The 14,039-nt window shown below is 51.1% G+C and overlaps 1 protein-coding gene across 1 annotated transcript in view; it reads right to left on the bottom strand.

Annotated features, from left to right (window-relative positions):
• Positions 1 to 847: 847 nt before the first annotated feature.
• Positions 848 to 14,039, bottom strand: part of LOC127200977 (zinc finger CCCH domain-containing protein 3-like) — a 32,729-nt gene continuing 19,537 nt past the window's right edge. Inside the window, exon 4 of the mRNA XM_051159341.1 lies at positions 848 to 1,049. Coding sequence (XP_051015298.1) covers positions 898 to 1,049 — 152 coding nt within the window. The 3' untranslated portion in view covers positions 848 to 897. The remainder of the gene's footprint in view (positions 1,050 to 14,039) is intronic.

Below are 14,039 nucleotides of genomic sequence, written 5' to 3' on the forward strand. Positions count from 1 at the left end.
CCTACCCACCACAGGCCCCAGAGCCAGGCAGGGCTGTGCACATGGCATGAGGCACCTCTGCTGCTGGCCACAACCCTGGAATCCTCTGGGTAGCAGCAGGAACAATGACAAATAGGGGGTGGCAGGTCCTGGAATGCACTGTTCTCCAAGTAGGCCTGCCCATAGTCTCCACACCCACATCTCTAGGCTCTGCCACTCCTTGCTCCGCACCTCCCCACTGGGATGCCACTCCTTATGGTGTCTGAAGTAGGACACCTCCAACAACAAAAAAAGAGCAATGTCCTAAAAGGCTCAGCCTCCTCCTAGGACCCAGAGGGAGCCCCAAGAATGCCACATACAGCTTGCTCCTGTAAATGGTTGTTCCCACACTGCCGCTCTCTAACACGGTAGCTACAGCAAGGCCAGGCATTCTCAGAGAAGACTGGATGAGATGGCCTAGGCAGGGTAACGAAGAGCCCTGAGTCACCATTCTGGACAGCTAACATGCTGGTAGTTTTCCGACAGGCTGCTCAAGGGTCTGGCTTCTCTGGCTAGAAATTTCTTAGCAAGGACATCCATGAGCAGCTCACAGTAGAGGACCCAAATATTTTGGAGGAAGCTGGATCCACGCTGTATGAGGTCCCACCAATTAGTAGACTTGCTGACATCAGCACTGGATGTGTACACACATGTATCTTTGTGAACATGCAATATAGCAAGCTGGCCATGTATATGGTATATAAATTGCTAAACAAATGAAAAAAATAATACATAGGCTGTTTGCTAGCCAAGACGTTGCACACCATGCATCTCCTTGAGGGAAGCTGAGATGCCACAGCCCTTAGGCCTCAATCTTCAGCCCTCAATACCTAGAGTGAGTCCAGAACCCAGGTTTGCAGAAGCCTAGGTAAGGTTCTCCTACCTCGATGAGATTCGTCGGGCCCGCCAGGTAGGTAGAGACGAGGGGAAGGATGGAACACCAAGGGGAAAGGCTGGGGTCTTCTTGACAATGCGGTAGCGGGTCTTGATCACCTTATTGGAGGGTGGAGTCCGCAGGTGCACACTGGAAGCTGCAAGGAAAACCCAGGCATTAGCATAGATCAGCAGGAGACAGCAGGATTGAAAGCCCTAGGGGCCCAAGGCTATATCCTCTGAGTGAGAGGAATCTCCATCACCCCCTGCCCCCAGCCTCACTCCTCGTACACACACAGATGCCCCAAAGAGCCTGGCAGCTAAAGCTTTAGGAGGTGGCTGGTGTGGCCTGCAGGGGAGCCTAGAAAACCCTCACAGCCATCACAACAAGATGGGAACACTGCACAGCTGCTCCTAGTGCAAGCAGAAGCCCAGCAGGTGAGACCGGGGCAACAGGGAGGCCTCTTGAGAGAGAGTCCGTACCAGAAACCTCTAGACTCCAAACTCCAGGGTTGGTCCCAGAGGATGAGGCAGACAAAGTCCTGCCCCTGAGTACAGGAGGGGGCACCACAAAACTCACTTTCTCTCTAGCACCTCCCAATACCATGCCCAAACAGATTTATGTACTTAATCACTGTTTTCATAACATTCTGTGGAGTGATGTCCACGACGGCTTTTCTTGCTGAATGTTTCTTGCAATTAGCAGGGATCTGTTTTGCCCGAGTTCCCTTCCACTTGATAGCCAGCAATTTCTCCATAGCTTCAAGGAATGCGCCTAATTGCCCGACTTTCATAATGTACAGCTCTAACTGCCCAGATAATTAAAGCTAACACGGCTGCCTCTCATGGCTGCTCCCCTCTGCCATGAGACACAGGGCCCTAAACAGAGCCAAGCCAGAGAAACGCAGGTGGTCTGAGTCCCTTCAGTCTGTGCCTAGCTTCCTCCTGCCCCAAGAACCCTCAAAGACATGTGTTTGTCCCTGCTCTGTACTCAGGCTGTGAGTAGCTCTGAGTGACCCAGCAGCTGTGACAGTTCCTGAGAGTAATGTACTGGAGACCAGCAGAGCTCCCACATTTCAGCTTCCTGAGGTAGCACTTCAGCCACATGACCTCTGGAGAGGCCAAAGAGAAGATGAGCTCACTTGCCCATAATGCCCACACACAAGTGTCCTTCCTCATTCAGATGTCAGCAAAAGCCCTCCTCTCGGGCAGATTGCCCCCACTTGCATCAGAGCTACACTTCAGTCAGCACACACACTGAATGTCTCAGGGTCACTTGGACAAGGCCCTCTGGGTAGTGATGGGGTTGAGCAACCCTCAAAGTAATAGTTCAAGAGCTATCTAGCCCCAGGGAATAGAGACAGATGCCAGTCAAAACTGCCATAGCAGCCTCTAGATGACTCATCCCAACCACTCCTTCCACCTCCCCCATACCTATTCAACGGGTTCTCTTCTCCTTTCTATTAAAAAAATCAGTTAAGAACGCACTACATTTATTCACTTACTTATGTAGGTGAATGTGCACATGTGCCACATCACACATATGGAGGACAGAAAACAACTTTGAGAGACGCCTTACAACATGTGGACCAAAGGAACCAAATTCAGGTCCTCATGCTTGACAGCAAGTGCCTCTCTCTGCCACTGAGCCATCTCTAATCAGCCTTTCTGATTTATTCTTTCCTCACCTTCTGGTTCTCTCTGATCCCATCTTTGTCTTGATATCTCTCTCTCCTCCATGTCTGCTCTATTACCCCACTTTCCTGTCTGTCTCTCCCCAGGTCTGTAAGAACAGCAGGTCTGACCAAGGAGAAAACAAGAGTTCAAGAACCAAAGCAAGAAGCTGCATTTGAGGTGGTAAGATGACTCAGCAGTTAACAGCATGTACTGTTCTTGTAGAAGACCTAAGTTTGGTCCCAGCACCCAAATCAGGCAGCTCACAACCACCTATAACTCAGCTCTAGAGAATCTGATGCCCTTTCCTGAAGCAGAGGTAAGCAGATCTCTGAGTCCAAGGCTACACTGGTCTACATAGTGAGTTCTAGACCAGCCAGAGCTATATATGTGAGGCCATGTCTCAAAAAAACTAAATAAATAATACATCCAAGAGAAGTCGCAGTTGGGCATGGTGGCACACACCGTTAATCCCAAGCAGAGGCAGGTGGATCTCTATAAATTCGAAGCCTGCCTGATCTACAAAGGGAGTCCAGGACAGGACAGCCAAGACTACAAAGAGAAACCCTGTCTCAAAAAACGAGAGAGACAGACAGAGAGACAGACAAACAGACAGAGACAAAGAGAGAGGCAGAGACAGAGGGAAGGAGGGAGAGAGGGAGACAGAGATAGAGACACACAGAGAGAGGCAGAGACAGAGAAAGGGAGGGAGGGAGGAGGGAGGGAGGGAAAGAGAGAGAGAGAGAGAGAAAGAAAGAGAAAGAGAGAGAGCCAGAGCGCAAGCAAGCGCAAGACCTGGAGTTCTATGATCCTCTCTGAGTTACCAAAGTGACTCTGTAACCCTGAGGGCTGCCCCTATAACCCAACATGTTTAGTACGCAGGGAAGAGCCTGGGATACAGTGGGTATCAATAAATAAATGTTTGTTGAATTGAATTTTCAAGGTCTTAGAAGCAAGGAGAGTCCAACAATCAATACAAGCTTGTTTCAACTAAGAGCTCAAGAATACAGGCATCCTCACTGTCAATAACCCAAGATGACTTCACTGCCAGCAAGCCCAGCCCCAGGCTCCCTGCTTCTTCCTGAGCTGAGAATGTGCCTACTAGACCCATTCGTTCCTTACACGGGACAGTGGGCTACCTGATACCAGTGTTCCCAGTGGACAGGGGCATGTCAAGCAGAGCAACGCTCAGGCTCAACCTGCCCCTCCCCCCAGCTAAGGTTCTCCAGACAGAAGGGTCCCAAACACTAGCCAGCAACCTCTTCTGTTCACACTCTGCTCATGGGTCTCCTGAGTCTACACATGGCTACTGAATACAAATCCTAACACTTTCCCCCAGCTTAGAGTCACAAAGCTTAGTTCTACAGCCCAGCGTACTCCATAGCAGAAACTTGGACTGGGCTGCTCTGGAACCCATGTTCCCTCTGAGAGACTGCATCATGTCAAACCCGGCTCTGCTCCTGTTCCCTGGCCACATTCTAGTTAAAATAACCTTCCCTTAGGTAGAAGATATCACCTCCTCTAGAAAGCCAGACATCCCTACGGCCCATAGCACTGAATTCTAGAAAGGCTCTCCCCTACACAGCAGCTCAGAACAGTCAGCACTTGAGTGGCAGCACCAGGCTGAGGCCTCTGCTGCTCACCCCTCCTGCTAGCAAACCTAGGATCAAATGTCTTCACTAACTTCCTGCATTTCACTTAGTAGTGCCCAATTGTCACATCAAGAAAATACAAGGTAACAACCTGGGCCCCCAAACCTCCTATCACTGTAAAGCAAGGTGGGACATTTTCACACAACCTCACCCCTACCATGGTCCCAAGGGACAGTCCTCCCATGAGAGTGAAATGATTTGAGGGGTACAAAGAGAGGATTATGAAGCCCATGCCACCCAACAGTTAGCTGGGTGGCAGCCGTGCCCCCCCCCCCAAAACTACTCACAGTCCCCAGCTTTTTTCTGGATGGACAGCTTGGAAATATTCATAACAATGACCCTGGGGACACAGGACAAATGGCTAGACAGATGGGCTACAGGAAGGAAAACACCGGATGCAGTAGCCAGCAGGAGCAAGGGTTTCTGAGACTATGCTTAGCACACAGAGACCAGACAGGCTCAAAAGAGGATGGGCCCCTCCCTGGTAGACAGGGGATAAAGACTTAGAGCTACTGGGCAGCCAGACTCACTGTCAGGAACAGCCTCGGCCCTCCTCCCAGAGGACACAGGTGGGGGCAACCCACCCCGTCTTGCTGGCTGAAGGGTTTTGTGTAGATAATCATGTTATTTAGATAGGATGTTGGTTTAATTCCCTTCATTACAGACTCCCAGGGCTGTAATTTTTTTTCTCCGCATGATGTATCCCCTGTGGCACGCTTCACTCAAATCAAGCCCCTTGCGCCTTTATTGCCTACGCTGCCCTAGCTGTGTTATCAGGCCCACACATGCAGCCCTCTCCGCCCGCCGTCCAGAGGTCACTTCTAATGACTAATCGAACTCATTAGCTTTCCTAATTAAAAACTTTACTACCGCAATGGAAGACAAACTACAAAAAAACTGCTGGCATCATATTTGAATGGGATATGAGCCCCATCTATCAGCAGGGCTCCAGCTCCTGTCCAAGGATGAACCTTCTGGCTGTGAGGTTCAGTACCCGCGCTCCCAGGCTGGAGGGTGGTCAGGGGCAGCTCAAGGGTACCCTCACCCTGGAGTATACTATCAGGAGGGAAGAAGGGAGGCACTCGGCCCAGGAAGTCTGGACAGCCCCTTAAGTGGCTGACCAGAAGACCTACTTGTCCAGAAACACTGCTCTCATTCTAGGTGGCTCCACCACAGATGGCAGATTCTTCCAATAGGTGTCATAAGGCAGGAGTTGAGAAGCAGTTCAGACTTTTATGAAACTCCAAAGGGAATAGGAAAAAAAATAAGTTGCTAATCTCACAGGAAGTTAATAAACAGTATGATATAAGAGTTAGCACTTTGTTCAAAGAACTGTCCAAGGCAACCCAGGAAAAGGCTACGTTTCCATCTCTTGCTCTAATCAGCTGAAGAGCTGAAATGAGTGCCCTGGCCACAAAAGCCACACATGCTCCCTTAGGAAAGGGGAGGACATTTAAGTGCAATCTTGTCCCACCCACAGGAGGAGAGAGCCAAAGAGACTTCTGAGCATGCCTGAGAGCGGTGTCCACCACGCCCTTAGCTGGGGCCCCAGAAACAGGCAGGTAAAACAGCCGCAGCTGCTGTTGAGGTGGCTAACACAGGGCAGTAGGAGTCGTCAGCAGAGCAGAGCTCAGCTCTGGCCTAAGAAAACATCCTTCGATTCCAGGTAGGTGACAGAGGCAGCTAGGAGGAAGGCCAGAGACTGGCTCCAAGCACAGAATGTGCCAGGGTTAGCCGTGAGACGGACATGCCAGTGGAAGAGGAGAAGTAAACCTATAAAGAAGAATATGACCCTGCTGACAGAACTCTGAAAATTACTCCAAGTTCTTGACAACACAGACACTGGGAAACAGGCAGGCATGGGTCAGACCCACAGGAAGACTGCAACACTCCAGGATGCATGAGGAGAGGCCAGAGACAGGAGGTCTCCTGGGGCTGGCTTCCCAGAGCTGTGGTACTACTACCCAGGTTGAAGCCCCTTCATGGTTAAGGACAGAGCCACAAAGACGGCTGCAGCACTAAAGATATCCTGCCCAGCCAGGCTCTCTGCCCCTAATTCTGTATGATTCAACTTTCTTCATCTATTGCCTAAGCTGCTTTTTATCAACAGCCACACTGACACTTCTTCAATGTCTTCCAACTGTCTATACTCTTCCCTGGCTGATGACAGCTCTAAGAAGTCATCATGGATTAGCCTTTCCAGAAGCCACATCGATCTCTACTCTGCTCCATAAACCATGCTCCCTTCCCATTCAGTTCATAGGCTAGCTGTCCTGTCTGTCCATAAATAGCAGCATCTTCCATGGTCCCCACCTCAGGATCAGCATGGGCAGTCCCTAACCAGCTCACAGCGGCACTGGCATCGGACTCTCTTTGGTCAGTGACAGTAGTCTACAGGGCCTTTCCCATCTTATCATAGCTTCTGATGAGATGCACGCTCTAGGCCAGCTCAGGATCCGTCCTGGGGCAACTGGCCTAGGAGAAGAAACATGAGCATGAGGCAGAGGTGAGCAGGCTGCAGGAACCCATCCAGACAGGTGGCAGCGAGCTGCAGGAGCCTTCAGGGACACGCTGACTGAAATGGGGCTCTGTTTATCACCTTGGCCTGGCAAGTGCTCCCTAAGAATGTGACCTAAGACTACTACACATCTTCATGCCCACCCACCTTCCCTGTAACTTATGCATTGTCCTTGCCACCCTATAGTTCAGGTGCTGTGCATGAGTCCCCACAATTACAGAAGGATTCCGGGGACAAGGCAGAGCCATTCTCCCATGAGAGCAGACTTCTCACAACTAATTGCCTAATTAGTTGTGTTACAACAGATGGTGTTCTGGTGCCATATATATACACGCAGTGGCCAAGACAGGAAACCTTCCAGACCTTCCAGAGCATCTTTTGAACCTGGCTCTGAAGGAGCAGAAGTAGCCACAGATTACAGTCACAGGCCAGGACTCCAGAAGTGCCAGGGCTTCAAGGAGCAGGGGCAGTCCCAGACAGGGGTACCCTACTCCCTGGTATAAGTGGAGAGATAAACTAGAGACTGACAAAAGTCAGGGCAAACTGGCCAGGTTCTCAGGAAGTACCTGACAAGTCAGGCCCCTTTCTCAAGCCTGGATGTCCAGCTCATGTGGCAGTGTCCTGTCCCTCCTGCTAAGAGCTAGAAAAGGGCTGAAAGGGAGGGTCCAGCAGTGGAAGGGGCAGGAATGGACCCCTTGCCTATCCAGGATGAGCAAGATCCAAAGAGCAGCGGCAGTGAGAAGCCGTTTGAGCTTAGTGGCTTCTGGGCAGACTCTCAGCAGCTGAGACAGCACAATGGGAGAGGAATACCATCTTATTCCATCCAATTCCCCCTCCTCAGAGGCCCTTGCCTCTTCTGCTGCAGTCAGCAGGTGCCCTAGGGGACACTAGTCCTCTCCAGCAACCCATCCTCCCTCCACACCTCCTGCAGAAAGGCTAACATGTTACACATAGGCAGGCGTAAGAGGCCAACATTCAGGTCTGCCTCTGTAGAGCCAGTATGGTACCCCCTGCCAGCACAGGGCCCTGTCAAGACAGCCTCTTCCCCAACAACTGCTGAGCTGCACTCTTGGGGAAAATGACCACAAAATTCTAAATAGAACATGCAGCATACATTTCTGAAAGGCCTGCTCCTACATTTAAAACCGTGACGTACACCTGAGCTGTCTGCAAACCCCACGCGCCTGGAAGGCACAGTGTCCACTAGTGTAGCAGGATGGAGCAGAGGCAGTGTCAGCAGGACTTTCTGTCAGTCACAGAAAGCAGGGCAGGCAAGAGCTGCTCTAGAGTGAGAAGGCTCTTTCTGGCTTGAGCAGTCATAACCTACCCTGTAAAGCCTGGACTGAGACCTGAGATACTGCACATCGTAGTCTACACTGAGGTCAGGTGGCATAGTCAGAGTGACCAGAGCCTGGGGCCATAGAACTAACCAAAGTGAGGACTGGAGAATCAGTCACTTCCTGACCACAGGGAATCACCTCAGCCCACAGCTCATCACTCTTAGGGAAACCTGAGACCAGGACCATATAAGTGTGCAATTTTTAGTCCCTGAGGTAGCTGAGAGGAAAGTCAAACAAGGTAGGCTCTGGCACTTCTGTGTCATGATTAAGGAAAAAGGATCCAAAAGAGACTATTCTCCTTGGGGATTCCTAAGCCATCTAAACCCATCCCACCCTTCCTATAAGACTGTGGGACCTTCTTTGCCTCAGGCCCATTTCTCTCCTATTTCTGCCACAACAAAGCTTGCCTAGAACCAAAAGCCAGAGTCAAATGCCTCTACCTTAGGCTCTGCCTCAGCTCCTCTCCTCCCAGTGTCTGACTATTGCTGTGCCACACAGACTGCCTCCAGTATAGACATACAAAATGCAAAACACATACACATATGTGTGTGTATTATATGTATGTAATATATATGTGTGTGTATACATATACATATGTATATATATAATTTCTTTTTTCCATAGCTCAGTGGCTAGCTTCTCAAGTATGATACCCATGGCTCCTATACAAGGCAAAACCAAAGCTCCAGCTGTGCCTGACCAAGTTACATGTGACTCTATACTAGAGCCGGGACAGCCTACTCTGAGGGTAGTCAAAGGAAATAACAGCTCCCACAGAGCCCATCCCTGAAGGCCTGAGCTCACTGCTTAGGCGTATACCTGCAGAGGAACATCTGTGCATGGCATCTACTGACAACAGGTAAAGTTAAAGGCTGACCACACACTCTCCCAGGCCAGAAGCACAGAGGGGTCTTTGTGTGTCTTTCTCTCAATCTTTCTGAGCTCTGGCCATCTCCATCATCGCCTCGCATCCACATAAGGAAGTCTGCAGCCAGGCTTGGCTGTTTAAGTGTGTGGTGTCTGCTTCTGGAGAGCTGAGGCATAGTACCGGGTCCCATTCACGCCACCCAACAATAATTCCCTCCACTGCACAAATGGGTACACGGAACCAGCACTGCGTCCCACTCATCAGTTCATACCACTATACACCCAGACAGCATAAGGTCCAGTCCTTGGCAGGGTTCCACGAGTATCCATTGGGCCCTGACCCTGCCTAGACCCACTAGAAGTCTACCCTCTGCCTTCTGGTCCCTGAAAGCCAGCTAGGAAGTTCTAACTGCTTTTCTTTTCCAGACACTGCGAATGGAGTATGTGCTACCAGGCCTTGGTCAGCAGCAGGGCCCCTTGGGGTGCAGGGAATAATCAGTACTGATGAGTACTGCATCCCAGTCTGCTCATGCATGACACTTGCCTCCCTGCTGTTGGCACTGGCAGGCTGTGGGGACCAATGGCTATGAGAGGAAGCAAAATCGAAGCAGAAAAAGCTGAGGATCTGCCTCTGCCCTTGGCTTCCCAGGTGGCCTAGACCCTCAACTATTTAGGGAGGCAACAGACATTCCTGCCATTAGAAGGAGAGTTCTCTGCTTCTCATACTCTCGCATAAAACAATGCCAATACTATGGCAGAACAGGAGTTCATGTCAGTCCTTCAATACAGATGAGAAGAAGACAGCAAGACTTACAAGAACGGAGAACAGCCTGCCTATACCACCTAGCACAGTGGCTCAGCACATGGGTCTAGCTCAGGCCATGCAGGGACCAGGACAAGCAGCCTTAGCAGAAGCATCCAAAAGACACACAGGGCTCAACTCCCACTATTACCAGCCTGGCAATAATCACAGAGGCATTGCATCCTCCATCCATGACAACTGCTAGAATCACGCCTGCCCACTTGAACTTGGCCTCCTATACCTGTCCACACCTCTACCTATGCTCATGTCTCCACCTACGCCCACAGAGTATAGACAGACTGCTGTCTGTCTGCATACAAGGTGTACCGCCAACCTGAACTAGCCCGAGACTGCTCATACTTAGTGCTCTAATACCTGAACAGTTTCATCCCAGGTCTTTAGAGCAAGGAGCTCCACCACCTGCTCTCACTCGTAAGGACACAGCCCGGAAGGTACAGCTGTATTATCACAAGAAAATCCCTGCCCTCCCAACCACTCTCCTTTGCAAAAGAGTCATTCATGTGCTCCCAGAGCCTGCCTGTCTGTTTTTCTAAATACAGCAGGATGGCAGCTAAGGCAAGGAACGACTTGTGAACCCTCCCCACCGCCACACTGGCGCGGCAGGAGCTGCCAGGGACCGTGCTCTAACAAGCTTCAGATGTGGGATGACTGGAAGCACAAAGTATGAATTTTTATGAGTCTAATAAATCACTCTACTTTCCTCGTGCTTGATAGTTCCCAGCAAATCAAAAAGGAAAAGACATGCCACAAGCAGCCAGGTCCTTGGGTCTGCAGTGGGCACAGGCAGCATGATGGGGCTCTATACCCTGAGGACAAGGCCAGTATGTCCAGCAGGCCCCTTGGGAACAGCAGCAAAGCAACGTGCAGGTGGAAGTTCGTTAGCCTCTAGAAAGGCCCTGCCAGAATCCCAAAATGGTAGAAAAACATGCCTCAAGTCCTTACCAGCAGAGGAGGACTGACAGTCATTTGGGTGGCTCTAGGAACAGGCCTTCTTATTTTCCAGCTGCATGAGAGACAGGGACACATGTGTACACATACATACACATATGCTCACCCAACACAAAAATAGCAGGAAGACCCAGCCCTGTGAGAGAAAGAGGCTCTCTGGTGTCATATCCCAGGCCAATCTTGGGTTCCGGACCAGAGACCCAGAAACTTCAGCCATCTGCCTCTTCAGATGTACCTGGTGTAGTGGCTGTCCACATCGCCTAGCCCACACCTGGCTTGTCCTCAGCCTCCATTGCAGCACCATAGAAATAAGGAATCCATCTTTGACAAACATTTACAGATTATCAAATCACAACAGCAGCCCCCGACAGGGCCATAAGTCACCCTAAGCAGCCATTCGCACCGCAGTCTGAGGAGTCTGGGCAGCTCGGTGATGACAAATAACTGCTGTCAGCCACCCTGTCCCCCTGTGCAAGATCCGTGTTCTCTGTTGTTCCACACTACCTGGTGTTTAATGACAACACTGTCAGCCCAACACTCAGCCACCAAAGCCGCTGCCGCCTCAGACTGTCAGAGCCCTATTAGAGGGAAGATTGAGACCCTACTCTTCCTAAAGTCACTCAAGCAACACAAGCTGCTAGTTCCTGTAATTATTGTGCGCTAGCCATCGATCGTGCACGACACCTGACCCGCCTGTATGAAATGGGAGTAGTTTGCTGTGTGACATTCGCTATAGATTATAGGGGCTGGATCTCCCCTCCCCTTCTAACCATCACTCTACCCGACCTTAAAGGCTAGTGAGGGAAGAAGGAAAGAGTGCCACCCACTACAGGGAGCTGCCACCATGAGAGTGGAGGTAGGCCTGCCATGCACCTCCGGGAGCCTCCCAGGGAGCCCTTAAGTGGCTTGCAGCTGCACTCAGTCAACTTCAGTTCCCAGGCTGACTAGAGGGTAGCCTGTTCCACTTCAACATTCTACAGGGCCCTAGGCATATGGGCAGCATGTGTAAAAGGGCCTTCCTTGGTGCTGTGAGTCCTGAATCATGGATCACCGATCATGATGGCTTCACCTTGTTGATTTGCTGGGATACTAACTCCAAGTATGCAGAGGCACAGTACTCCCTCTGTGCCACAGGACCACCTATAGCCCAAAAACCATAACATAGCACACACCAAAGACGGAAACCTGCTCCTAAACATGATGCTGCCATCCCTAAGGGTATGTATAGCACCAACTTACCCAACTGGGTTCATCCTTGCTCCACCATTCCGGTGATCTAGGGACTCTGTGACCCTTCCCCTCTCCCTTGGGATGCTTATGTTCACATGCCCTCTAGAGACTATGCCTGCGCATGGAAGCTAGTCAGACTTCCTGACATACATGAGCAGAAGCACAGTACCAAGGGAACAGGGCCTGCCTGTATCAGCACCACACCCCCAGGCACAGGCCCTCACTCAGGAAATTTCAAGGGACAAGGCATAGTGACCTCTTAACGCAGATTCAGGTCCCCTCCATTTCCATTGGTCATAGCTAGCTACATCCACAGGACTCCAGGCCCTGCTATGTGAACATCAGCATGGTGTTTAAGACAAAGTGGCAGGAGAGGACAAAGGCCAGGCTGCATCTCTGAGGCCCCAAGAAGCTGAGCTGCTAAAATTAATAAATGATTCCACTGGACAGCCAGGTGAGGAGGCAGCCTCTGCTTACCCTAAAAAGGCATAGCTTGAACTGTTTGTCACTGGGCTCACTCCCTCCTACCCTTGGTTGTGAGCTGCATGTAACCTTCCCACCAGTGGAGCCTGGCTAAACTCTGAAGTCAAGAGGATAGAACACAAGACTGAGTGGCTGCCAGATGGCCTGAGGACCTAACTCCATCTTGTCAGCTTCCCCAGAGGGCACGAGCATCCTGCTCTCCACAACTTGGCCTTCTCTTGGCATCTTTCCTCTTACTTCCTGAGTTAGAGCCAGGAAAAGATGCTCTGAAAGGAAGCCTGGAAACCACACTCTATAAAAAGAGGCACAGCTACGAGGAAGCTGTATTCCTCTTGTTAACACCAGGTTATCAGGCCCTTCTTGGCCACTCTTCAGTTTCCTTCTGGCCATCCTGGCCTTCTATAGCTCAGCGAGCCAGCTGCAGAGGGAAAGCCTTGAAGCTAGATGCTCAGTATGCTAGGCCTCGCCGCCAGGACCTTTGGGAGTGTGTCATCGAGCCTGCACTGTGAACCACACTCTTTGGAAAGATCTAGTTCGTATCCTAGCTTTCAGAAAATGTATTCCCCTGTGCTTCTGCACATTCGTGATCACAGGTGTGTACACACACACACACACACACACACACACACACACACACACACACACACACACACACACACCACACAGGACAAAGCAAGACCTGCCCAGAGCTGACAGTGCAGACTGGGGCCATGAGAAATCAGCAACAACCTCCCCTGACCCTCAGCCCAGTATAGATCCCAGCAGGCAACAGGGCTCCCTCCCTGGCCTCTAACAAAGCCCACTGGTAGGATAGGCACCATCACCCTCAAAATAGGAAAAATATATCCTTTTCCTCTGGAGTCTCCTATCCAGTGGCAATAAACCTGCTATACGCGGCCAGGCAAAGGGTATCCTGGAGAGGAAGGGTCCTCAACACAGCCCAACACATGAGCCCTCCAATGAGGTAGGATCAGGGAGGGAAGGACGGAGGGGAAGGATCCATGCTATGGTCTGTGGAAGGGCGGAGGGGTAAAGACCACCAGGTGCTAGTCAACTAGAATTAGGCAGACAGCTGCAGTGGCCGACTGGCGGGTAGATCTTCCAACATTACTGACCCACCCCCAGGTGCAGCCTCTAACTCACCTACAGTGCCCAAGGACTGAGAGCTCCAGGGTGATGCCTCCTCTGGGCTAATGGCACCACAGAGGAGCTTCACCAAGTAGCAGCTAATCCTGAGCCATCCCAAATCAGTAGCAACAACCCAAGCCTGCCCCCAAGGCCTACCTGACAACTGTACACAGAACCAGACTTGTGGTGCGGCCATAGCTCAGAAGGGCTTGGTGTCCTCACAGGAGCCACCAGAATCTCAGGGCATCCTGAGAGACACACATGACAACTTGGCTGCCAGCTGCTAGACTGCCCAACCCCTTCCAAAAACCTTCTCAGGTGACCAGGGCTCAGAACATGGGCGATGTCACCACCCAGGATTTAGCCCCCGCAGGTGACACCAGCCCACTGCAAGGCTCCCACAGACATGTGCCCTACCACTTACATGGCTGCTGAGGCATGAGAGGGCAATTAGAGAAAAGTGGCCAGATCCCTTCCAAGCCCAT

Source organism: Acomys russatus, chromosome 17 (assembly GCF_903995435.1).
Source record: "Acomys russatus chromosome 17, mAcoRus1.1, whole genome shotgun sequence".
Classification (NCBI taxonomy): Eukaryota; Metazoa; Chordata; class Mammalia; order Rodentia; family Muridae; genus Acomys; species Acomys russatus.